The sequence below is a fragment of the Tiliqua scincoides genome, chromosome 6 (genome assembly GCF_035046505.1).
Source record: "Tiliqua scincoides isolate rTilSci1 chromosome 6, rTilSci1.hap2, whole genome shotgun sequence".
NCBI lineage: Eukaryota > Metazoa > Chordata > Lepidosauria > Squamata > Scincidae > Tiliqua > Tiliqua scincoides.
In genome coordinates, this window is record NC_089826.1 from 70,964,772 (window position 1) to 70,989,286 (window position 24,515).

The window sequence follows — 24,515 nt, forward strand, 5'->3', positions numbered from 1 at the left end:
ATAGGACCATGTTTTTACATGGCCCAACTGACAGGGCTACTTCATACACTAATACTTGTATGCTGCAAGTGCACCTGGACAACTCTCAGTTTCAACAGATATTGAATGTGGGAAGGGGAGAAAAAACAGACTACCCTAAAAAATGCATTGATCAGGACTTGTTTAATAGGTTTTGCTTCCATTGAGCTAGGCTGCATAATAACCTGCATTTATACTGACTTACTAGTGAAGTTCAATGTCTAGCAGTAGCAGAGTGAAACCATCCAGTAATTATGCTGCCATACAAAGAAAGCCAGAACATGGTCTTGTCCATACTTCTTAACCTTTTTCGTGGAGGTTGTGATGTTCTATTCTTAAAGCCAAAACTGTCACAAGTTGCTTTCAAAAATTTCTGTCCTTTTGAAAGAAAACATGTGATAATTAAACAGGCTGAAGTTCTGAAAGATCACTGGAACCAATATCAGAAAGAAAAACAAACAGTAAGTTATTCAACATTCCCAAGGATATAGAAACCCTGGCTTTTTATTACCATTGTAATACTAGCCTTAACATTTCATATCTGCAAGTAGACTTGGTCAAAACTTGCCTCTTCTGTATTTTAAGCTATTACCCATATAAGTTTTTTTTACGGACTCCTAACAATATGCATAATCCAAGTGTGCATATTAGTTTATGCATTTTGACATTCAAAGTTTACAGAAGCTGGATTGTAATAATTACATAATAGATGCCTTTCTACAGATCACCCCATCTGCTATTTTGACAATAGCCATGGAAAGGGATATGCATCTTAATGGCCGCCTAAAAGCAGTTCCTACACAGATCTATACTTGGTGCCCAAATGATCCTCTATAGGTGGAGCTTTAAAAAACCATTAGAAGAATGCAAGTTTCAAATTCTGAAAGAATTATGATAAGTAGTGACACAAGGCGGTCTTCAGAGCCATGGACGAGGATGCTTAGTTGTAGAAGACGATGAGGTTTCTTTTGACTTAATCAGTTTTTTGGATGATGAAGGGCTAAGCAAGTCGTATGTTCCACCTTTTGTTCCAACCCAGCGATAATAATAATGATTAGCAGAAATTTGAGACCTGTTCCCTTGTGGGTTGAAGTATGGCATCATTACCGGAGGCAGGACGATTTCAACAGGTTTCAAGATCATTTTGTCTTCTGCTTTTGGTTTCTTAATGTTACGCTGTCTTTCAAACACCTTTTGAAAGGAGGGTACAGTGGGAATGTTCTTTGGCATAACAGGTAGGGATGAGTTGGAGAGAGGCTTGTTTGTTTTCTTGAGGTGAATGGAACTATTTGTCTGCTTCAGAGTTTGAGAGGTACTGGCAATTACGGTAGACACTGCAGAGTCTGAAACACTATTGTTAGGTTTTGTTTCTCGATCCAGGAACTCCTGAATCCTGGATTGTATCACTGCCTCTTTAGTAGCAGTCTTTGGCTGAGTTACTTTTTGTTTCTTTTTCTTCTTCTCCTCTCTCTTAGATGGCTTTGCTAGATCAATACCTTCCAGCAACCCTTTTGCTGCAGCACGAGCTAAAACATCTTTCACTGACACAGACTCAGATGGATCTCGCTATAAGTTAAAAGAATGTACATTAGCATAATCAAATCACAGAGTTGAAACAGTGGCCAGTGTTATGCATCATACACGGGGGAAAAAATGGCATTTTCCTTGAGCAAGTTTAGTGACTCAGTACGGCCCAATCCTAGCCAATTTTCCAGCACCGATACAGCTGTGCCAACAAGGTGCATTCTGGGGGAGGGCAGTCACAAAGGTGTTCTCAAGGTAAGGGAACAAATTTTTCCTTATTTCAGGGTTGCACTGCAGCTACAACGGCACTGGAAAGTTGGATAGGATAATGTAGTTAGTCTCTTCTACATTTTAGAAGAGCTGCTCCTCTAATGTATCACAGTGGTTCCCAAACTTGACCCATGGGTCCATTAACCTACTGGCAACTGGCTGTGATTCCCCATTACATTATTTTTTTGGATGCGAGATAAGCCTGACCTCTGTAGCACTTCCATTTTTCTCCGTGAAAATAATTGGATTGAAGGAAGCTAGGTGTGTTCATTTGCTGTGCTAGACACTGACCGAAGGCAGCAAGTGTCAGGTTCCAAGTGCCAAAAGAAATCAGAGTGTCAGTCTCTCATCTCCCTCTCCACCCACTTTACAGCAATTCACCATTGTGAAGATGCCTTTATTGGTAACCACTGCACCAATTAAAGTAAAACAACATGAGCAGGAAGGTGTGCTTCAAGGGACAATTCCATAGCTCCACTGGCTGCTTTCAGCACTTCCCCAGGGAGCTGCAGCTCACAGTTTGGGAACCACTGTTAGCCGCACAATTCTCCAGACTGCACTGATTAAGCCTACTCCTAAGGGCACTGGCCCTTTGCCTTGATGATTCTAGCATCACTGTACTCCAGATTTACTGACAAAAAAGAAAAAGGATTAATCTCATCTGAAAGTCTAACATGCTTTATTATAAAATATATGATGATAGAAATCCTGTCCAGATCTCATTTCAGATACAGAATTGTTTGGTGAACTTGAACAACTCATCTTTACTCCTGTTTAAGCAGTAACTTAGCTCTGAGAGCCCCACAAGACTGTAAAGAATATTTTACACCCACGATAAAGGTATGAATAAATTTACTGGAAGTTCCTTACCTCTTCCTACTTTTTCAGCACTAGCCTTATTCACAGCATAACTATAGCTATGTATACATCTAGCTTTTTCTAGAGTGCTATACCCAGCATCTGTAAAGACAGTTACCAAAACTGGAATTGTTGGCTTGGATCCCAAGAGCACCTTACATGAGCAGAAAGCATTCTGCTGCCCCACCTCCAATTAATACTGCAAATAATTCTGGAGGATTGCCCTATCCTTAGAAACAGGAGTTGGGGGGGGGGAAGGAACCTTTTAGCACAAGTGTGGCTCCACTGGTTGCATGGACTAGCATTTTCCACAAAATGTGCCTTCCGGTACCAAGGCATTTCAGCAATAAACTGTGTTTAAAAGATGCACAGAAAAAACCAAGGTGATTGTGCTGATAGCTTCCAAATCCAACAACAAATCTTGGGTCATTTCACCCCAAGTCACAGTGACAGGGAAATGGTCAAGCAAAGCCCCCCTTTCCAAATAAGGTTGACTAGAAGAGCTTGCACTGTTCAGCAATACCACCTTCGGTGCTCAGAAGCAAACAACATCAGTGATACTTGCTGTACAGAGCTACCAGTTTTGTTTAATTATTCAATGTAGCATTTAAGACACCTCTTGCCTACAATGTTTAATTACAGCACAGCAAACTATTACAAGAGAGTAAACAGATTCATACAACTTCATAGCAAAAGATCAAACTGCTTCATTTTATTGGTGTCAACACAGTTTGGGTTTTTTGTACTAGCACTTACCTCTCGAGCTAAAATAGCTATAAAACAGCCATTAGAAACATCTGAGGGCTCCAGTGTGAAAAGGTTTGTTGCAGAAGCACTTATTTCTGATTTGCAACACAAAGGAAGAACAGGTGGACAAAGCCTAGAGTGGACATCAACATTAATACTGAAGTTATTTTATTTATACCTGCATCTTAAAATTCCTTAGGCAATATACACACACAGTCTCTGGATAGACAGTAAACATTATAATGTTATTGGGCTCCTTGTAACTAAACAGCCAATTACAGGTTGTGCCTAGTTATCCACTAAGGGTTCCATTCCAGAACCCCCAGTTGGTTAAAAAAAATCACTGGATACCAAATCAGTGGAAAAATAGCTTTAAAGACCCACTACTAGGTTTCTTGCTCCTAATGGAATTATTTTATTCCATTAGATTCCATTATTCACCCCTTCTAGAGGCTAAATGCAGAATACCATCTATATTGATGCATTTTGGGGTGGGAATGAAGGAGCCAAAGACCCCAAAGTGGGTCTTTAACCCCAAGAAGCTTGCTACCAGTGCAGTTTAACAGCATTGAAGGTAAGAAATTGGATTTTAGTGCTTTTTTTCCCCTTGTTACAAGGTATTTAAATGTGGACCCTGGTATCAGTGGAGAGTCAAATCAGTGTATACCAAGGCACTACCTGTACAGATAAAGAAAAGTGCAGGATTAGACATTTCTCCTGAATTATACTGAATTCACATTTAATAAAGTACCTATACTGACAATAAAGCAGGCTTGCTGACACCTCACCTCAAATCTGCAACTGCATTTACTTTATTAAATGTATAAATCATTTTTATACCAGAGTGCCCAAAGCAATGTATAAACACAGAAATAAAAACAACCCAGGAGAAAGATCATTGTCCGTTATTTTTTTAATGGGGTTTGTCCTCATACCCATCAAGTTAAACATATTTGCACTCTGAGAATCAACATCGTCACTGTCCTCTAATGAGGGGCTGGATACCATGATGTTGTGCATTTTTTCCCCACAGCATTCCCTTCAGAGTACAAACGCTTAGAATTCGAGCAACTTATACAAGCAGCTCTCTGGGTGAAAAAGAGCATCTGGCAAAGAACTCCTAGCCAAGTATTTTACAAGGTAATGAGAGCTCATGAATAATACATGCTTTAATACATATAAGCTTTGGAACAAGTTCCAAATGCACACAGAGAATCACACCGCAATCTCATGTATTTCATTACTACTCAGCTCATGCAGTTTCTGCACAGCCAACTACACAAGAACTTTACACTAGACAACAGTTCCCTACAAAATTCAGTAGAAGTTTTAGACTACTTTCACCCTGCCTTTTGAAATAGCACTCTCTCAAAGCAGCTTACAAAACAAAATTACATCACACTGATCTCTGCTTCAACCACTGGAAGTGTTGGTAAAAGGGACCTGACTATCTCTCTCTCTCTGCTGCAGCCCAGGGGAACAGCTACAGATGGACAGTTCTCAGAGAGGAGGAGGTCAGATGACAGCAGGTCCCAATCAGGCCAATGAAATGGGATAATCCAAAAGATCAACATATCTCAATTTTCTTTCTCCAGTTAAAAGTTAATTTGAATCTCCAGAACTTAATAGGAGTTTTATATTCTTCCTGATGATAGAGCTGTACGAAGTTTAATCAACACAGACATGTTCCTTTTCAATTGCTCAAAATGTTCTATTAAACTTTTAATAGAACAATGTGCACAGCAAGACATTCTACATGTTCAGCATGCAGGCCTCTTATCAAAGCAGATCAGAATTCATACTATATAGTTTAGCTTCGGATAATGCTAAGCTATTAATTTACAGCATACAGATCCTACAAAAGCCACAGACAGTGGATACCCTGCAAATCTTTAGTCCAACTGGTCACCTGACAAATTTTCTTTTATTGCATAGCAACCACTTCATGACAGCTTTCCTCATCACCATCATGAAGTTTATGATCAATTTCTCCTCCCTAGATCAGCAATCTCCAAACTCTGGTCCCTGGGCTGGATCTAGTGCCCCAGAGTGATCATTGTGGGTGAGGTGATGGCGAAGCCTTACCGCTCCATCCCACTGCCACCTTCCTTCACATCAGATCGTTGCAGAGACTCACACTGGGGAACTTCTTCCTCAGGAAATTGGGGCACAGAGCCTTCTGGGGCAATATGCAGTGGAAGCAGCTGCCCAGTACAAGGCTCTACAATGATCCAGCACAGAGAAAGATAAGGCTTTGCCGCCACCACACGTAGAACGATTATTCTGGTGGAACTTGGGGTGCAGTTTGAAGGCCTCTGCCATAGGCCGTCAGATGGATGGATGGAACATGGTGAAGAGCTAGGTTGTTTTGTCACAGGCATGAAACCAATATCAACTTTTCAAAATGTTGGGCAGCTGTTCTTCCAAGCTTTTCATCTCTCAGACTAAAGAGTTTGCCAAACACTTTTCTTGCCCAATACTTGGTATTATGCGCCACTTCATTCAGTGCTTCAGTCCTCATAGTTTATTCACACTGCAAGTCCAGTGCAAGTCGGCCAACTTCAGTCGGCCTTATATAGCAGGCTGATCAGAGGACTCAGGGTCAGCATAGTAGGGTTCACACAGGGCAAAGCAGAGAAGTATGGAGCCAAGATACTGCTTTTAACGATTTTCACACAGATTCAGTACTAATTGGGAAATCAAAACTGATATGACCTACAGGAAAAAACCAGCAGCAAAAAACCCATTCAGTCTTACCTACAAGTCAAGTAAAACTGCCACATAACTGTTTATTTAAAGCATCGATTTATGCTGTCACTTTGGATTCTTCTACCAAAACAATGGATCAGGTAGTCCTGGTACAACACCAGTACTGTCAGCCAAACCATGCAGGATTCATTTCTGGGACTGAGTTAATTGAAAATGATATGATCCTTTTCTTTGTAAACATGCATCGTATAATCAAACTTCCTACTCATACAGATTTTCTATATTTAAGGACAAGTTAGGTACGCATATAAAAACAGCAGTTTGAAACTGAAATGCAAATGCATATACTGAAATAGTTCAATTGCCTATAACTATCCCACTACATTCAACTTAATATGAGAAAACAAAACAAGTTAAGCTAAAAATAGTAATCTCACTGGCTAGATAGGATTCTCCTAAATGTTAAGAAGCCCAGGAGTTTGAAAGAACAAAACATGAATGCTGCTTCCAGGTTACAGGCATGGTGTGTGTGTGAAAAACCAAAGAACATTTCAGATTAGTAAAGTTTCAGATCAATAACCCCTGCTAATTGGGTAAGAGGCACTTTTTCAAGTGGGTGCTCCTCTTTTTTTTAGCAGGGGGAGAGTAACTGGCCCACCTCACCCCAGCAGTGTCTGTTCTAGTGGCTGTCTGCTGGTATTCTTTTGCATCTTTTTAGATTGTGAGCCCTTTTGGGACAGGGAACCATTTAGTTATTTGATTTTTCTCTGTAAACCGCTTTGTGAACTTTTAGTTGAAAAGCGGTATATAAATACTGTTAATTAATAATACTGTTAATTAATAGCAGAGGAGTAGATGAAATATTAAATGTATTTCTAAAACAAACTTGGTAATGTTTCAGAACTACATAAAGTGGTATACCCCTGAACAAAGCCAAATCCCAATTACAGACCATCATGTTTTACAATGACATCTTCATTTGTCTATTATAAACAAGAAAAAAAGGGGTACAGCCACACTTCTTCCAATACCCAGCTGTACTCAGTATCTTGTCTGCAGTGGCAGGTTCCACTTAGTAGCTTCCACTTAAGACGCGATCCTATGTCTCCTTCTTGTAAGTTGGCCACAACAAATACAATTGTACAGCTGACCGACATTATCTGCAGAGAACCCGCAGGGACGTTATCCGTTCCTGGAACCCCATGGATACCAAAATCAGTGGATTTCAGGGGCCCTTTATGCCTCCAAGAGTAGCCAGAGCAGTGGGTTAGTTGCCTCTGGAGATGTTCTAAAGCCTGAAGAGGCTGCACGTGCCTGCCTGTGGCCTCTGCGGGTTTCATTGAAGCCCAGAGCATTTTAAAGGGAACTTCTGGTAGTTCACTCTAAATTGCTCCAGGCGGCTTTCTGAGGCCCTCAGAGGCCACAAGCAGACGTGTGCACCTCTTTGGGTTTCAGAACGCCTCCAAAGGCAACATGACCACTGCTCTGGTCACCCTCAGAGGGTGCAAGTGGGTCCTTCCCCACAGTAGATGAAGACATCCAAGGGTTCTGAATCCACAGGTAACATGGGCCACCTGTACTTACTCCTGAGTAATCATGCATACAATGGCCTACATGTGAAATAATCAGCAGCCAAAGAGTTTATGTTTCTGGATGGTCTCTCATGCTGAAGAAAAAACCCAACTTTCTCCAGCAACACATTTGCTTTTTCTGTTTTAGCCTTAAGAATGCCTTCCCAAACCTTATGCAAGGGAGACCTAAACTGATTTAATGAGTAGAAAAGTAACTTGTTTTGTTCATTGAACTATACTGCCAAGGAGGATTCTGCATTTAAGCTTAAGCCTTTTCTTCACTTCTGGGTCAGAATGGTCAGGCTAATGACAGGTAAACATTAATTGATACAAACTAATTAAAGCCATTCCTTACTTATAAGGCTGGGCCTTTGGGCCTTCCGCTCCAGATGCTAGTGCGTTCTTCACAACCACTTCATTTTCTTCTGGGTAAACTGAACAGGTGCCGTAGACAATGCCTTGCACTTTACTAACTATAAGAATTCAAAATAAGGTCTTTTGGATGAACTGTTAATTGCTTGTTCAAAAACATACTTGAATTATTAATTTAAATCATGACCCACTTACTGATGCTAAAAAAATTAAAAGCTACTATAACTGCACAAACTGGATGAACATTCTCGACCAGCCTACCACTTGACCACCAGAACTGCACACTGGACCAGTTTATATGTTCCAGTAAAAGTCCACACTGCCATGAAACCCATGCACTCTGACCCTTTTCTTCTTGGTGAAGTACTGCATTTTCCACTCCAATACCAGTCCTTGTCAGTACCTGTAGTAGACTTATTTCTCTAAATGTTCAGTGGAAATTAGCCCCACCTCTCCACAGAGGGCTTACTCATAGATAGGCCAAATATCACTTAATATCACTTAAATATATACAGAGGTACTTACAGAAGTAAATTTAGCTGTGTAATAGTACTAAGTTTATATTACATACCCAAACATTCTTTTTTAAACTTCAGGGCATAGTCCAGGAGAAGGGAACTTCCATCCTCCTAGAGCAGTGGTTTCCAAACTATGAGCTGTAGCTTCCCAGGGAACTATGGAAACCAGCCAGGGGAATTGGGGAATCCTCGTGAAAAACCCACTGCCCTTTATAATGAGCTGCGGTCAATGAGCCCTAATGGGGAGCTGCGGTCAAGAGACCCACCAGTTGAAAAAAATTTGGGAACCACTATCCTGGAGGTTTACTATACAATGGGAGATGCTAACAGTTTAGAATTACACAAAGCAGTAGCATTACAGTCTAGATTTTAGAAGTTAGACAAACTTACACTGCATTGCACATGTTAATTCTTTAAGTTGCTGTTGAGCAAGAGAACTGAGTTTATCTTCTGCTACAGATCCTTGAGAGAGGTCTCTAAGTAATTCTGCATCTACACACAGAAAGAATACAATCAGAAACAAAAAAAAGTTCTCCAAGGATAATTTTTGGCTGAAAATTTGGAGCAAGCACACAAAGGCTATGCCAAAACAATTCTACAGCTTCACCTTTTTAAAACCACAGGTTTTGTGGCATTTGTCCTAGTACCAGCAGCAGTAATGTTCCTCTGGTGACTACCATGTTCCCCCCCCCCCCCGAGGACAATGCTACACATTAACACAGTGTCATTTCTAAAAGATTTATGGGGGGGGGGGAATGGTGGCTACAAGAGCAGTGTTACCACCATTTAGGCCCCCCTTTTACCCTCCTCCATCATTGAAATGTCCTACACCACCACCTGCAAATTGGTGGTGGGTGGGGCATATCACCTCAGCTCTAAGAACTACTTACTAAGCGAGCGTGCCTGCTGGCAATTTTTTTCTTCCTAGAAATCACAATCAACAGTACATTATGGAATACAAGTCCTCTGCAGAGGAGAGCAAGTGGTTCCTGGTTAGACTGCTCTTTGCTAATCTACACTTTATCCTTCCATTTAGCTTTTCTCTCCATATAACTGCCATCATATTATTTACCAGGGACTATTTACATAAGACTATCAACATGCCTAGCATTTTACAAAACAGAAGAGAACAGATCCCTGTCCTAAGGAATCTGTCTAAAAAAGGTATGTAACAAGCCTATAACAGAATCCACAGAGACTGGATTTTCTCATCAGATTATGCATAAAACACAAGCTGGCTGAGCAGAAATGAAACATTCTATTTTATTTCAATCTTAAAAGTCAGGTTATAAAGGTAATAATAAGAATTACCTTCATGCTCTTTTAGAATAAATTCTATTGGGTTGCTAACACCAAGGCCTGAACATCGAGGCAGCAGCAAAATAACTTTAGCTTTCTGGAACCTGTGATCAGTTGGTTCAAGGTTTGTAAAATCCTCACGTAGCATCTCAATATCTCAGGGGGAAAACAAACAATGAAATCTAGAAGTTAGGACAATTTAGAACCAATAAGTCAACTGAAGTCATTTGACACATACAGAGAAAATATCAGAAGCAGGCACCAGAGACACGATCACACGATTATAAGTCGATCACTGATAAGTCAAGGGCAGGTTCTGAGCCAAAAATCATGGAATATTCTATCACAGATAAGTCAGAGGGTTAAACTTAGGGGGGGTGTCTGACTATAGTTTTGTCTGATTTTACCAGATCCTGAAAAATAACCAGATCCTGAAAAATAACCTACGAGTAATCGTTACCCAAGTCTCTACAGTCTCTACTAAAAAACATAGTAAAGAATAAGAATTTTTATTCATTAACTTTTTGAATTCTGCTCTTCACAACCTTTCTGGTAAACACTATCAGAGTAAGTGCACTGTAAACAACATATCAGTAGAACCATTAATCAAATCCTTATTTAAGGTGCCTGGTGTGTTAAGCTAGAGGCTGTACATATAACTTATTCTTGTACATATTTTGGGAGTGTGCACCATATATATTGGAGTGTGCACCATGGACAAACAAGCAGCAAGTGAGCAAGTGCAGCTTGCTGTGAGCAAGTGCAGCTACACATAGTTGCAATCCTATTTACTCAGAAGTAGACCTCATTTCTTTCCAGGGGTATACTTAAGCAATGGTGCACTGAATTGTAGCCTAGGACTTTGTTCCAGATGGAAGTGAGGATTACATCCTGGTGTTTTAAACACCAGACCTCTGCCAAACATATGCAAAATGGCTGTAGAAGAGTCTGCTAAAGAGAATGAGGCTTGCTTGATTTAAATGGAAGCCTTGAGCCCTGGCTGGCTTTTTTTCCCTTCAGGAGGAGCGAAAAGGTTAATTTTAGCTGCAGCTTGCAGCCTCTTCACCATGGAGACTGATTGCCCTGTCATTATTTCTGCTGACAGAACAGCCCTGAATCCTGAGTGACCTCGCAGTTAAGGCAAGGAGGTGATCTAAGCTTGATTTACTGGCAGAAAGTTTTTGCCTTATAGGTGAGCATCTACAGTAATTTAGAAGTGTTCAAATGCACTGGTCAATATCTAGTACTGTATAACTATATAGTCTCTGAGATATTCTTATATACTGAATATAAAATGTTCCACATGCTCACTTTTACATTCCATCTTTGCAAACAAATCCTTCAATTCTGTTTCCTTTGCCACAGACTTTACTCCACATACAAACACTTTAGAAGTGTCCTGATTCATCAATACTGACATATGTGCCAGAGTGAGCCATGATCCCATGTGTGCTACTAATACATCATCATCCATATTTAACAAGGCCTTCACAGAATGTACAGCCAGATTCCGGGAGTGATCCTAAGGATAAACAAGAACACTGAATAAAGTGTTAACCTTCAAACTACAACACTAGTAAAGCTTGTTCTTTTCAACAGGATTAGCACCCCAGACCACCAATATCCATGTTCTTGCTTGAGCATGTTTCCTGATGAAACTGGTTTTGCAAAGGCTGCCCCACATCATTCTGGCAAATTCAACCAAATGAGAAACATTTGCAAATCAACTATGAAGTGTGATTAGTCTTCAGCCAAACCTAGGAAAATGAACTGCCGGAAAACCGCTATGTTTTCTCAATTAGAACAATATTTGCCACTGAAAGTGCAAAACAGTGTTCCAGACATTGATGAGACAAGTGCAAAACCACCCTCTCTTACTTGTATCTGCCCTTTATGAAATACCCCCCCCCTTAACCCAGTCCTAATTTAATCTCATTTGGAAATAAGATTCTGATTAGAACATCTGTTTCACATATTCATTAACTCACCTGCAATGAAAGCTTGTAATTAGTGAACAGTTCCAAAGTAAGTAGCTGTTCCTTAAAAATGCTAGGAAAAATAAGTACATCTTCACAGTGTGTATCCAGGCAATATGAATAACCATCAAAATCTGACACCGATTCCACTCTAGAGAACCCTTCCTTCTGCAAAGAATTGTGAACTTCTTCAAGGCTGTTGCACAAACACAATAAGGAGAACTGAATATTAAATTTAAGAAATCATCATCCTCTGTATTTGTAATTGAAAAACAAAGAGTTCAAAATTGCTCCCCTTGTAGCATTTCCATTACATTTAATTTATTCTGCTCTTTGTCATTATTCATTGCCTTGGTACACATTTTCACACATTTCCTGACCAATCAGGTTTCCTCACCTTAGAACTGCTAATGCATGATTTTAAGATGCACCATATGAATAATGTTAATATGCTATGCAAAGGGATGCAACGGGAAACAACCTTCATGGAGCTGTTTACACAGGCCTCTGTACAGTCTGAAACTACAGTTCTTTCTCTTCCCAGGTGACTCACTGGAAAGAAGAGACAGTTCCCAGAGCATCAGCTGGCTGCTGCACCTGAAGACTGATCTTTACTGTAAGACCAAGTACCATCCAGAGCAACAACCTCTTTGAGGCTGACTCCAAAAGTAGGCAGCACACGACATTTGGTGGCAGTGGCATCTTCAGAAGCTGCACATTAAGCACCTACACTTGGGGAAAGCACCCTGAAATCACATTAGTATTCAAGGGAAAAAAGGACGCCATTCTTTGCATTTGTGGGAAAGTTCAAGAGTACTAGCCAATCGTTCCACCTACTAAATTAAGCATCCTAACACAACAAATTCAGTATTTGAGGAAAAAGTGCACAACCCATTTACAGTATAAGTGTACACTGGAATAAAACATTGCAACTCTGGAAGAATAAAAGAAAAAGTTTTAAAAAACACACGCGCGCGCACACACACACACACACACACACACACACACACACACACAAACGAGCTTTTAGCCTCACCTTATTTTAAGAGTGTTTACCCAGGCATACAAGGGCAATGCAGAAGCCCTTTGTTCTTGTCTCCGTATTGTTTCTGGCAGAATATGCTCTATAGACAGAGCATCATGCTTGATTCGACATCTTGCTAAAGCAGCAGCCAGTTTAGTCTTAAAACTGTAATGAAAAGGCACGTAAGTCTTTCAAGAAAGAAGTTTTATTATTTCATCTTCGGATTTTGCCTCGAGGTTGACTCCTGAAGCCTTTTCCATAACTGGATGTAGCCACAAGGCAGCGGAGGTTTGGGATAAGAGTTTTCCTTCTCTCAGATGAGCTGCCTTCCCAGGCTAACAAGTCCCATCTACCCAGTGGCTGTTAAGTCGCCTCTTACAACAAGTACAGCCAAACTGAGGGCCTATTCTTATTCCCAATCCCCCATCTTCTTACTATAGCAATAGTAACACCCCTTATCAGCCAGCAGTGGGATTACATGATAGAGCAATTATAATTAAAAGCCCCACTCGCAATTTCTTGGTTGCATCAGAGGCCTTTTCACAGCAGAGTTTAAGTACAAAGTCATTTACTGCACATTCTATATAAATGTATGGCATTCTTACTCTTAAATACGTAGAAGAGCTTCACATGCAAGTCCTGTTCAGTAGTTCCAGGAATTTCCTCAATGATTTTTACATCAGACATGCAAGGTATGACTGCATCATCATTTTCAATTGCCAATGGAAAGCCAACGTTGAGCACGTACTGGCTTGTGCAAGACCATCCAATCAATTCATGGCTGAGATAAGATTTGAACCATGGATTTCTCATCTCCCACGCATCACACAAGTTACTTACATAGTCCTATTCCTACATGTTCTCCAATATTCCTATAAAAGTTCAAACAATTTCTGTGCGCCATGACTTTTGGACACATTAAATGATGTATTAAATGTCTACATTTTCACTCTGCTCAGGATTCAAATTCACAACGTTCTTCTTGCATTAAGGCTTTTCTGTTCTCCCCTTCCAACAACCTCCTTAAAGGCCAGACGTATGGGCCCTTCAGAGCAATTCCCATCAAAGGCTGCTACAGGAAAGAAGTATACCTCTCAAACCATTGCATGCAGAGGCATATGCAAGGATGGGTGGGGAACACTGAATCAGTGGATTCTGTCCTTTCCTTTTATACTTGAATGAAAGACAATGTTCAAAAGAACAGTTATCACATTTCCAACCTCCAGAAAAACATTCCATTGTTCTAAACTTTAAAAATCAGCAAAATTAACTTAATCTATTTATGAACCCAGTCACATGATTTCACATCCAACAGTTACGTATCAATTGGTTATATGAAGAGCATTTTTTTTCCTTGTATACCTGTATAGATAATTCTCAATTTCCTGGACTTCTACAATTGGTTCTTCATCATCCGTATTAAACCGAGGTTCAAATTTCCGGTCTTGGAGATCATAAAGCATCACAACGACTAGACTTGTCAAGTCATCTGGCTGCAGGAAGATAGTGCCACAATATAAAAAGGGGAAAAATTAACATTAAAGAAAGAATTGCCGTATGTTCAATCTACCTTCAAACTGACAAGAGAACCATATGCAAGTTTAAATAAAATAGTTCAGTTATAAATAGTTTTACTTTGACTTCTTGTCCATGATTCAAAGAGTCAAACATGACAAATGGCTTTTTGAATCTTTTCTTCAAAATGTTTAAAGTGTTTTAAAAAAATTAAAGCCATCTCCTCCATTTTAGATCCACTAGTTCTCAACAGGGAACAGATTTGGAAAGACAGCTAGCTGCATTGTAACACCTTCTTTGTACAGGGCACTTTACATACAGCCATACCCTGTCCTGAAGGCTTAAATTCTAATGGAAACAAAGGCAAAGGGAAGAATAAATCATCATTTCAGGTGCACTTACTTTGGTTTAGTTACAGTGTAGTGTAGAGACAAAGGGGCCAGGTGAAAGGTTTCCCAGAAAAAAGGGTTTTGAGGAGGGATTTAAAGGAAGTGAGACAGCATTATAGAGGTGATTCCAGGCATAAGATGCAATGGAGAAATGTGGAGAATGCGAGCGCATAAAACCCTAAAGCAACCAAGGGTAGTGGAGGTAGACAAGTAGAAATCACATGTAGGAACGTATTCGGAAATGAGAACAGGAAGATAGTTGTTGGGAGCAAAGCCATGGGGGAAGGATCAAAGGCTTATGTAGGATTCAGAAGTTGCCAGAGTATACAGCATAGCTATACAGCACAGCTAAAACATTTAGACTCAGCTAGTACTACACAGTAAATACAGAGTAGGGGAAAACAGAAGTTATTCATGAGCAGAGTCAAAATTTCTACATGTGGTAAAGCAGCTAATACTGGTAGCTCTCAATTCACATGGTTTTAATATGCACTTTTTTGAAATAGCGTAATTCAAAAATTAAAACTGGAAGTATCATTTACAAGAGCTCATACTTGAAATAGCACATTTTTCAGTGAGAGACTTTGCTACTGAGGCAACAGGGCATGATTGGAGAAGATGAATCAGCCAACTTGATGAGATTGCCAAGAGGGCGACAGTCTTAAACAGCCAACCAACAACATATGATTGTTTTCTGAATGATTTGTGAATATGCATGAGGTAAGCTTCCCACAGTTACAGGCTAGAAAGCAAATGGATTGATCAACTGCTATTAATCAACTGCTGGGGCCAAGAGACTTCTTGTAACTCTAGCCATGGTAGTTTTGCATTGTATATACATTGTGACACCACCAGGTAAGTTAGATGTCATAAGAGGGCTCACTGTCCCACTCCCAGTAGTAGCCTCCCTCCATAATTGCCAGTCATCAATGTGAGTGCTGACTTTTCCCCAACCCATACCAATCTCATTGTTTCCTATGAGAAAAGCAGTTTTCAGTTACATGTTTTTTAATATACGAACCATTGTAAGCCGCCTTGCACGTTTGCTTTGGCATGGGAAAGGTGTTATTATAAATAAATAAATAAATAAATAAATAAAAATTTTCAGGAATGACCCTTGCATCATCTGAGAGTTCCCTGTACACATAAATAAAACACACAAGATGCAACCCATTTATCAATGAACACAGACCACCTTTTCAATGCTGACCTGCAGATAAGCAACATGAACTCTTCCCCATTATAGCTTGTCATATAACTATAGTTTGTTATTTGTGGGGCTGTTCTTATGTTCTTATTTACTCCTGCTAACTGGGTAAGAAGCACTTTTTCAAGTGGGTGTTCCTCTTATTTAGTAGGGGGAGAGTAACTGGCCCTCCTCACAAAGTAGTGACTTTTACACCGGCTGTCTGCTGGTGTTCTTTTACATTGTTTTAGAGCAGAGATTTTCAACCTTTTTCATCTCAAAGCACACTGACAAGGTACTAAAATTGTCAAGGCACACCATCCGTTTTTTGACAATTAACAGGGCACACCATGCTTTTGGTGGGGACTCGCATCTCCCACCGGCCCTACTAATAAATGACACTCCCCCAAACTCCCGTGGCACACCTGCAGACCATTCACAGCACACCAGTGTACCACAGCACAGTGGTTGAAAATGGCTGTCTTAGAGTGTGAGCCCTTTTCGGACAGGGAGCCGTTAGTTATTTGATTTACTCTGTTAACAGCTCTGTGAACTTTTTGTTGAAATGCAGTATATAAATCCTGTTAATAAACCACTTAACTGTATAGTACACCCATCAATGTATTTCACCTAATATTATTAGATAACATAGTGCAACAATACCTAGAAGGATATGTAAAATTTATATAATACTGAAGACATTTACCTTGCCATTTAGGCTAGCACAGTACAACAATGTAATAGACCACTGAACAAAAGCAGTAAATGCTCTTTAAAAAAAGATTACTCACAATTGACTGTATTGGGTAAATGCCGCTGTCTAGCAATATATTTTCAAGAACATCTTGATCTATGGAAAAAAATGCAGTAGAAAGCTGTTAAGACTATAGAGTTCGCAATCTTTGCACAGATTAACCAGATTAATCTGGTTAAACCAGGGGTGTCAAACTCATTTCATACAGAGGGCCGAATAGCATTCATGATGCCTTCTGAAGGCCGGAAGTGATGTCATTAGGCAAGAAGTGATGTCATTAAACTGGTCATAACCAAAAATATGCACCACTGTTTCTCACTTAGGAATTCATTAGTTGCAAATGACAGAAGAGAAAACACACAAATCTTGATTATCTTTCAAGATATGGGAGAGCCCAATTTTCATGTGGGCTGCTCTTTCAGCAGTAACACCTCAGCACTGCTCAGCAGCTGAGAGCCTAAGGGCCAGATAAAAAGCTTCCGCAGGCCACATCCAGTTCCCAGGCCTTATGTTTGACACCCCTGGGTTAAACATTTTAACACAAGTTCTGAAAGTAAAGGTTTATGAATTAAAAGCAGGATCTAATCTCACAGCCAATGGGTTTTAAGCTCTACATAAGAGGTCCAGAATCTCCTGCATGTTCTCTAATGGCATATAGAACTAGCAACTTCATTACAAGAAAGTAAAAATGCACAGCTGCCATCAACTACCAAGATTTAGTTAAGACATTTAATAAACTGGTTATTTAATCACAATACATACTGGACTCATGGTATTTAACAGCGTACTGTTTAAAGCATAATGAGTAAGCAGTAGGTATGCATCATGGCAATTTATGAGCTTGCCATAAGATATGCTAGAAGTATGTCTAATTTTTAAAACTTTTCCAAAGGGGCAGTTTAAGTTCTTCAGTGCACATAGCTTTAAGCATTTTTACGGTGTGCCAACTCTCACAACACCAAGCTCAGAAAATTGGATGTATTAGAAGTTTTAGGACCCAACCCTATTCAACTTTCCAGTGCCAGTGCAGCCGCAATGCAGCCTTGAGGAAAGGAAACAAAGAATCCCTTAGCCGGAGGAGGCCCTCATAATTGCCCCCTCACCTCAGGATGCAGCGCAAGCCCCATTGGCAGGGCTGCACTGGTGCTGGAAAATTGTGCAGGATTTGGCCCTTAAACCAGAAAAGCTATGGATTTCTCAGTAAATCCAGCAGTCAGATTGCAAGTCCAAAAGCCATCATGCAGCCATTGTCAGCATCAAAGGACCTGACTCCCCAAACTAATGCTATCAATTCAAAGTATTTTAAATATTTCTTAACTGAGTCTGGACCAAAAGACCACAGTCACAGATTTTCAAGCTTTCCAATGCATGTCATTTGTCTGTGGTCTTGAAGTTAGCTGCTGAATCAGTCCAAACAGAAAGAGCATAAGGTAGTTCACCGGACCCTCCCCACCCAATCATGTTCTTCACAGACACATCAGTAAATGCACAAGCTTTATGTATGGGACTGGGAGAAAGACACACATAGCGACTGCCACATCTGATCTTTCCCATATTAGGGTGCCCAATCAAACATGGATCAGGTAGTCATTAATTAGAAAGATTTCAGCAGGTGAGGCTTCTCCTATTACAGAATCTGCACCTGCCCAGATTCTTCCTCCTACGCAAGTGTTAAAAAGCATATTCCATATGCAATATAAAAATTCTAGAAGACTAACAAGTTTGGAGAAACTTTTCCCTCTTCTTTTGTGGCTTACTAAGCTTCAGTACCACAACCTGCGAAGGCAAGTGGTGCACATCAACTTCTGTTACTGCAGTGAAAGATCATCTCTTGCCTTCTTTACAAAAGTGGATAAATATGAAGAGTCAATTTGTAAGGAAGAAATTAGTTCTGATGTATACAGGTCCTTAAGGCATCAGTCTCAAAAGAAGAAAGTTACTTAATATCATGGAACATACCCATCAGGCATCAAAAGTAGTGTGTCCAATGGCAGGAATAAAGAACACAAGACAGCGATATATTAGCCTGCTTGTTCTGAAACTCAAGCCACCAAAGGATTCCTGGACTTGTTCATACATCTTATCTGAGACACTTTTGAAGAGCAGTATTGTCTTCTTGCCTTTCAAAGTGTTTTGTTTATCATTTACCAAAAATAAGGCCCAAGCAACTATAGAACTGTTTTACAATTTTTGGATTCATGAAGCACCTGTGATAAGGATCTGCATTGATTTTTTTTCTATTTAGGCAGCACTTTGTATTCTATTTCACCCTTTAATTAGTCTTATCACTGCAGGCCAGGAATGTTTTCTCATTCCTACCTGAATAAAACACACCAGTATTGCCATATTTCAGGTGATTCCCATGGAGTCCGACAGCCTCCTTTCACTTTTGCCTGCTGATTCAGACATACTTCTCTCAGTTCAGCAGGTTGCCAGAGTAACCCATTCACTCCAACCTTTGTTTCCTATTGAAATCCCACAGTGCCTCAGTAGTTTGTGTACCTTTCACCAATGCTTGACCTTCTGGGAAATAAAAGAATTTACACACACGTATGCTTGTTGATAAAGAGAAATGTCATTTTACCAGAGGTGTAATCATTGGGTTCCCTTTCAAATTAGTCAGGAAACATAGGCCATATAACAGAGAATGTTCCAATCAATGCACATACTAGGAAAAGTTCCTAATTAACGTATGCAAAGCAAGAAAGTGTACTGGTTTGCATAATGTGTATAGTTTATATTGTCAATGGCTTGGAGCAGGGGTGTCAAAGCCCACAGGCCAAATGTGGCCCGTGGAAGCAATTTATCCAGCCCTGTTATAATTGGGCTCTCTCATACCTTGAAAATATGAGCATGATTTGCAAATTTTCTCTTCTGTCATGTGCAGCTAATGAGTTTCTATGCGAGATCAAAGTTCTTATTTCCAGCCATCATCTGCTTCATGATATCACTTCAGCAGGCAGCATGAATACTAACTTCGACCCTCTGTATGAAACAAGTTTGACACCCCTGGCCTGGAGCTTTATTTGTAGCTTTATTTTCCTCAATTACCTTTCACATCTTTCAAGGGGGTTGTATAAATGCCCCCATACCTCAATTTGACAGATGAGCAAGGACTAGTCACTTTTCTCATTGGACATGGAATGTCTACTACAAAATAAGACTAAAGGTGTGTTTGATACAGTACTGTGAATTAAACTATACAATTGTTTTGAGAGACACAGAACCAGAAGGTTTGTGACACAGCTGAAGTGCTCCTATTAAGTAAAGCCCAGAAATGTCTGAATTGCAAACACACCACATATATGTGTTTGCAAATGGATGTTGGAGAATAGTGGAGACGAATGTGTGGACCAGACAGAGGTTGAAAGAGAAGTACAGAGAACATAAGAACATCCCCACTGGATCAGGCCATAGGCCCATCTAGTCCAGCTTCCTGTATCTCACAGAGGCCCACCAAATGCCCCAGGGAGCACACCAGATAACAAGAGACCAGAGGATAAAAGGTACAAACAGATTGCGTTAGGGTTATAAAATTATCACCCACCTCACCTGGTATGAGTAGCAATGGCTCCCAGGCAAGTGTCAAAATGTCATCCTATTTTTGCTGTAAGCCCTTAGCTTACACAGGTAATGGCAGCACAGGTAGCTGAAGGAAGCCAAGACCAAAGCATCATAGGCTGTATGAAGGTTGCATATGTAACTTCTTCCATTTCCCGATAGCCTTGAAGGCTACTGGTCTTTTAAGGAAAGGATGGGACACATGCAGCTCCAAAGGGCAGGATCTAGTTCTAGTGAGCAGCTGACCCCAGGAAGTCCTCAGCTGAGGGCTTGCAAATATGACCCACTATTCTCCTTCAGTTGCTTTTGCAGAAAGAGAGAAGCCACCGACACTGTCATAGTGCCTAACAACTAAACACAATAAGGTCTCGTCATATGTACTACCAACCAAGCAATATACAAAAGAGATCTGAAATATGCTACAGGGTAGTTATTTTCTTAAACACCCAATCTTTATGTTGTTTAGACCAGCTACACAACATCACTGTAAACACACAGGTGCACATTTTAATACATTTTATTTTACATTAGGGGTAGAGATAAAGACAATTTCTACTTACATTTTAGAGCACTGAAAGCAAGTTCATAGGATAAACGCTGGAACTGTTCATCTTTAAAATCTGGAAGAACTGGCAGTGGCCCATCCCCATATTTTACTAAAATTTTATCTTGAGGCTTTTCATTATGAATGCCCTGAAAAATGTTGGCTGCATTTAAGTAGATGGAGTCCCGATAGCCATTCTTTACCGTTAGATTTGTTGAACTTTTTTCAGCAGGTGCTACTCCATTTGAAAAAGTCATTTCCTGGAGGCTTGAAGTTTCACTTGCTATATCATCGTTTGAAGATATCAAGTTACTTCTTAGAATCGGCATTGTTTCAATGTATAACAAGGCAAAAAAAATCAGACTCTTTCGATCTCTGTGGAAACATGGATTAGGATAGGTATTTGTTAGAAAATGCATTTGTTGAAATTAGCTTATGTTATTTTTCTATTTATTTAAACAAGATTTTGTTCAGTAGTAATAGCCAGCAGAAAAAAGTACATCTTAGTAGAATTTTATAGCATTGTTTTATATCATATACACCATATCTGAAAAATATAATCTGCTTCTTAAAAAAGACGCAGAGAACATTAAAGAAAATTCTACATTAACCAGATATGACAGGTAGCTATCCTTCTGAAGCTTATCTTTTGTTTATCTTTATTCTGTTTATCTTTATATCAGCCACGGCTTTATTCTGGGCTTTTCCCTCACCATCATGTAAAGTTTGCTTAATCTTCGAATAAAAGGCCAAAAGGAACACAAATGCATGTACATCCAGAATCAATTTTACTTACTGTCCTTCATACTCCTCCCTTCCAACAAAACATAAATATCTATACCCACTTCTTTTAAAATAGCTGTTCCAAACCCGTGGTCTATGGACCACAGGAAGTGGTCCGCAAACCGGTTGGTCCGGACAACTGGCAGGTGAGCAGAGTGTCATGTGCTCCTCGCTTCGTTGGCTTTGTGTGGGCACTTCTGCTTTCCCTTAGTTCCTATTAGCCTGAAATCGGGCCAATTCAGGAGCTATCGGCAACAGCACATTAACATCAATGTGCCATCACCACCTCTTCCTGCACACTTGGTGGTTTGCAATGGACCCAAGTGCAGGCATGGTGGTCTGTGGTCTCCCAAAGGTTGGGAACCACTGTATTAAAAGATAGCCAACAGTAGAAAAAATGGAGTCCCACATTGTATCTAGGTCTCCAGTTTACAATTTGCAAGCAATTGGGGGGGCTCAAAATATCCCAATGCCCAGCCTCTCTAGGGCGCCCGTCTCCTATCCTCCTATAAAGGAGGAAGGTGGGGGGCAGCTCAGTTGGCACTGAGGCCTAGTAATAATTCTATGTGATTACTGCTATTACAGCCCAGTGCAGCTGGTCCTTAAGGGTCTCCAGGTATAGATACCAGCAGAGGAACTCTGAATGCTCCAAGTTAGCAGTGGGCTGGAAATGGTGTTGGCAATTAAAAGTTTAGAAGAGCACTACATGTTTAAACCATTTGAGAAATAGTTATCTAGTATAGATTCAAGTCAGCATGCATAATAGGAAAAATCCTGCACAGGTCCAACTTCTAAGTGAATCTAGTGACAAATATGCAAGCACAAGTGCACACACAATTACTGGAATTTGCTAACACAGAGCTCTTCAGCAACTTTATTCAATGAGCAACTGTGGTAGCACATATCTGCACATGCTTAAATATAAGAACTGCCAAGTTGTGTAACACCACAGCTTGCAACTTGAGCTAATCCACAATACTATTACTACAAAACAGCTGTATTCAGCAGAATCAACATTGATAAAGAGGCAATGGTAGCATGACTGGAAACAATGCAGCAAACAGCCCTAAAGACTTTGTGACCAACACAGAATATACACCTGTAGCATTTGCAACATGATAGTCACCACCAAAACACCTGAACAAAAGGCTGCACAGCAGGGTGAGACATTCACATGAGATGTTGATGCAGCTGTGTCACAGTGAACTAGTATCCAGTCCTGTTCAGCTGTGTTGATCTACAACAGGGGTCTCCAAACCCCAGCCCAGGGGCCAAATGCAGCCCACGAAGTGCCTCTATCTGGCCCATGGCCAGCCTCTGATCACCTGAGAGCCTCTGGCCCTGTTGACCAAACACTACCAGAGTTGTGCTTGTGGGGTGGGGGAATGGGGGTCCATTTAAGTGTGTGCTTTATTTCTTGGGCTGTGTTCGTGCTTGGAGAAGTCCTGGACATTTGAGCATTTGACATTCCTTTATTCATTAAGTTTCATCTCATTCATTTAAGTTTCATCTCTAATGTATTTATTTAAATTTAAATTTTATATTTAATTTTTTTCCGGCCCTCAACACTGTGCCAGATATTTGATGCAGCCCTTTGGCCAAAAGGTTTAGAGACCCCTGATCTATAAGACCAAGATTTATCATTTAAAGGTGGAAGGGAAGGAAGATGCGACAGAGAAAGATTTGCTTCACAAGCAAGTCTGCTGCCTTCAGATACACGTGCTCTCAGATGCCTTTCCCAGCTACTCACTTATGTTGTTGGCGACAAGTAGAGGGTAACAAAAAACCATTTCCTCATCAACATCCCAGATCAAAGTGTACTAGCAGCTTACAACAAGAGGCCACAATCTTTTTAAAAAGCAAGTGGCAGGTGGTAAAAAGATACCCAAGAATAGGATAACTGTAGGAAACCCTCTCAGCTTGCAGCAGAATTACAATATATTTCAGAAGCCACAATAAAGGCTGCTTAACACATATCAAATTTCTACATGGATATCATTTTTGGATTTAACAACTAGCATATGTTTCATGTATACACCATTACGCACTCAAAGTGCAGAAAGGCCCCAATTGATAATAGGTTCTGTAATACATACATATGATAAAACGCATGTGCTCATTCTCACAAGGCAGCATACATAAAATTCCTTGATCAGAAAGGATGTCCATACAAGAAACACTCAATGTGTGTGCGCAACCTTTAGAAGAATTTCTAACAATGTTTTTCTATACAATCTAAACAATCCCCTAGTATTACAATGCTTTTTCCTCAAAGAGAAACATACTTTTAGTGACCATGGGAGTTGCAAACAGTCCACTACAAACAAGAAATAATGCAAGGTGAACGATCTCTCTCAAAACTCCTGGGGATCATCTATGGGACTGTATTAGAACACAAGCAATAGTCAAAAGCAGGAAACTAGATTTCTGCCTCTCATTCTCCGATATTCCACCTCCAAAATTCATCTGAAAATAATACAGTACTTAATATTAAAAATACCACATTAAGTCTGCAAAACACCTCACATGCATTACCTTCCTCTTCTTAAAATAACCTTGTAACATAAGCAGCATTATCTCCGCATCACAGCAAGGGAGTTGAGCCCAAGAGGTAACGCCTAAAGCCACCTTGACAGTTCATGGTAGAGACAAGATTTGAACAGAGCAGATTCTGATTCATGGCTCAGCTTTTAGTCTGCAATCCTATACACACTTGGAGTAAGTGGACTAAACTCAGTGGTACTTACTTCTGAGCAGACAAACTTAGAATTGCACTGCAAACCATTGAACTATACCATCACTTTATCATTCCAATTCAAATTTTTGTTGTTGCTGCCATTGCTGCTGCTGCTAATTCCTTTATGAGTGAGTGATCTTCTGTCAAGGAAAAGCACTAC

General features: G+C 40.2%; 1 protein-coding gene across 1 annotated transcript; it reads right to left on the bottom strand.

Moving 5' to 3' along the window:
- Positions 1-936: 936 nt before the first annotated feature.
- On the bottom strand, positions 937-21,164 carry NSUN7 (NOP2/Sun RNA methyltransferase family member 7). The gene is made up of 11 exons (XM_066632167.1): positions 20,852-21,164; positions 16,768-16,826; positions 14,249-14,379; positions 12,899-13,051; positions 11,875-12,058; positions 11,198-11,408; positions 9,899-10,042; positions 8,978-9,079; positions 8,053-8,170; positions 3,427-3,550; positions 937-1,584 (listed from the first exon to the last, which is right to left on the bottom strand). Exons 1-11 carry the CDS (start codon positions 21,162-21,164, stop codon positions 937-939), a joined length of 2,187 nt encoding a protein of 728 aa, XP_066488264.1.
- Between the last annotated feature and the right edge of the window lie 3,351 nt (positions 21,165-24,515).

What these genes read in the sequence shown, in the direction of transcription:
- NSUN7 (XM_066632167.1), bottom strand. Translation starts at nt 21,164, where the DNA reads ATGCCGATTCTAAGAAGTAACTTGATATCTTCAAACGATGATATAGCA. An exon ending in TGCTTTCAGTGCTCTAAAAT is followed by an intron (nt 16,827 to 20,851) that starts GTAAGTAGAAAT and finishes TTTTTTCCATAG; the next exon opens with ATCAAGATGTTCTTGAAAAT. An exon ending in TAGCTATTTTAGCTCGAGAG is followed by an intron (nt 1,585 to 3,426) that starts GTAAGTGCTAGT and finishes TTTAACTTATAG; the next exon opens with CGAGATCCATCTGAGTCTGT.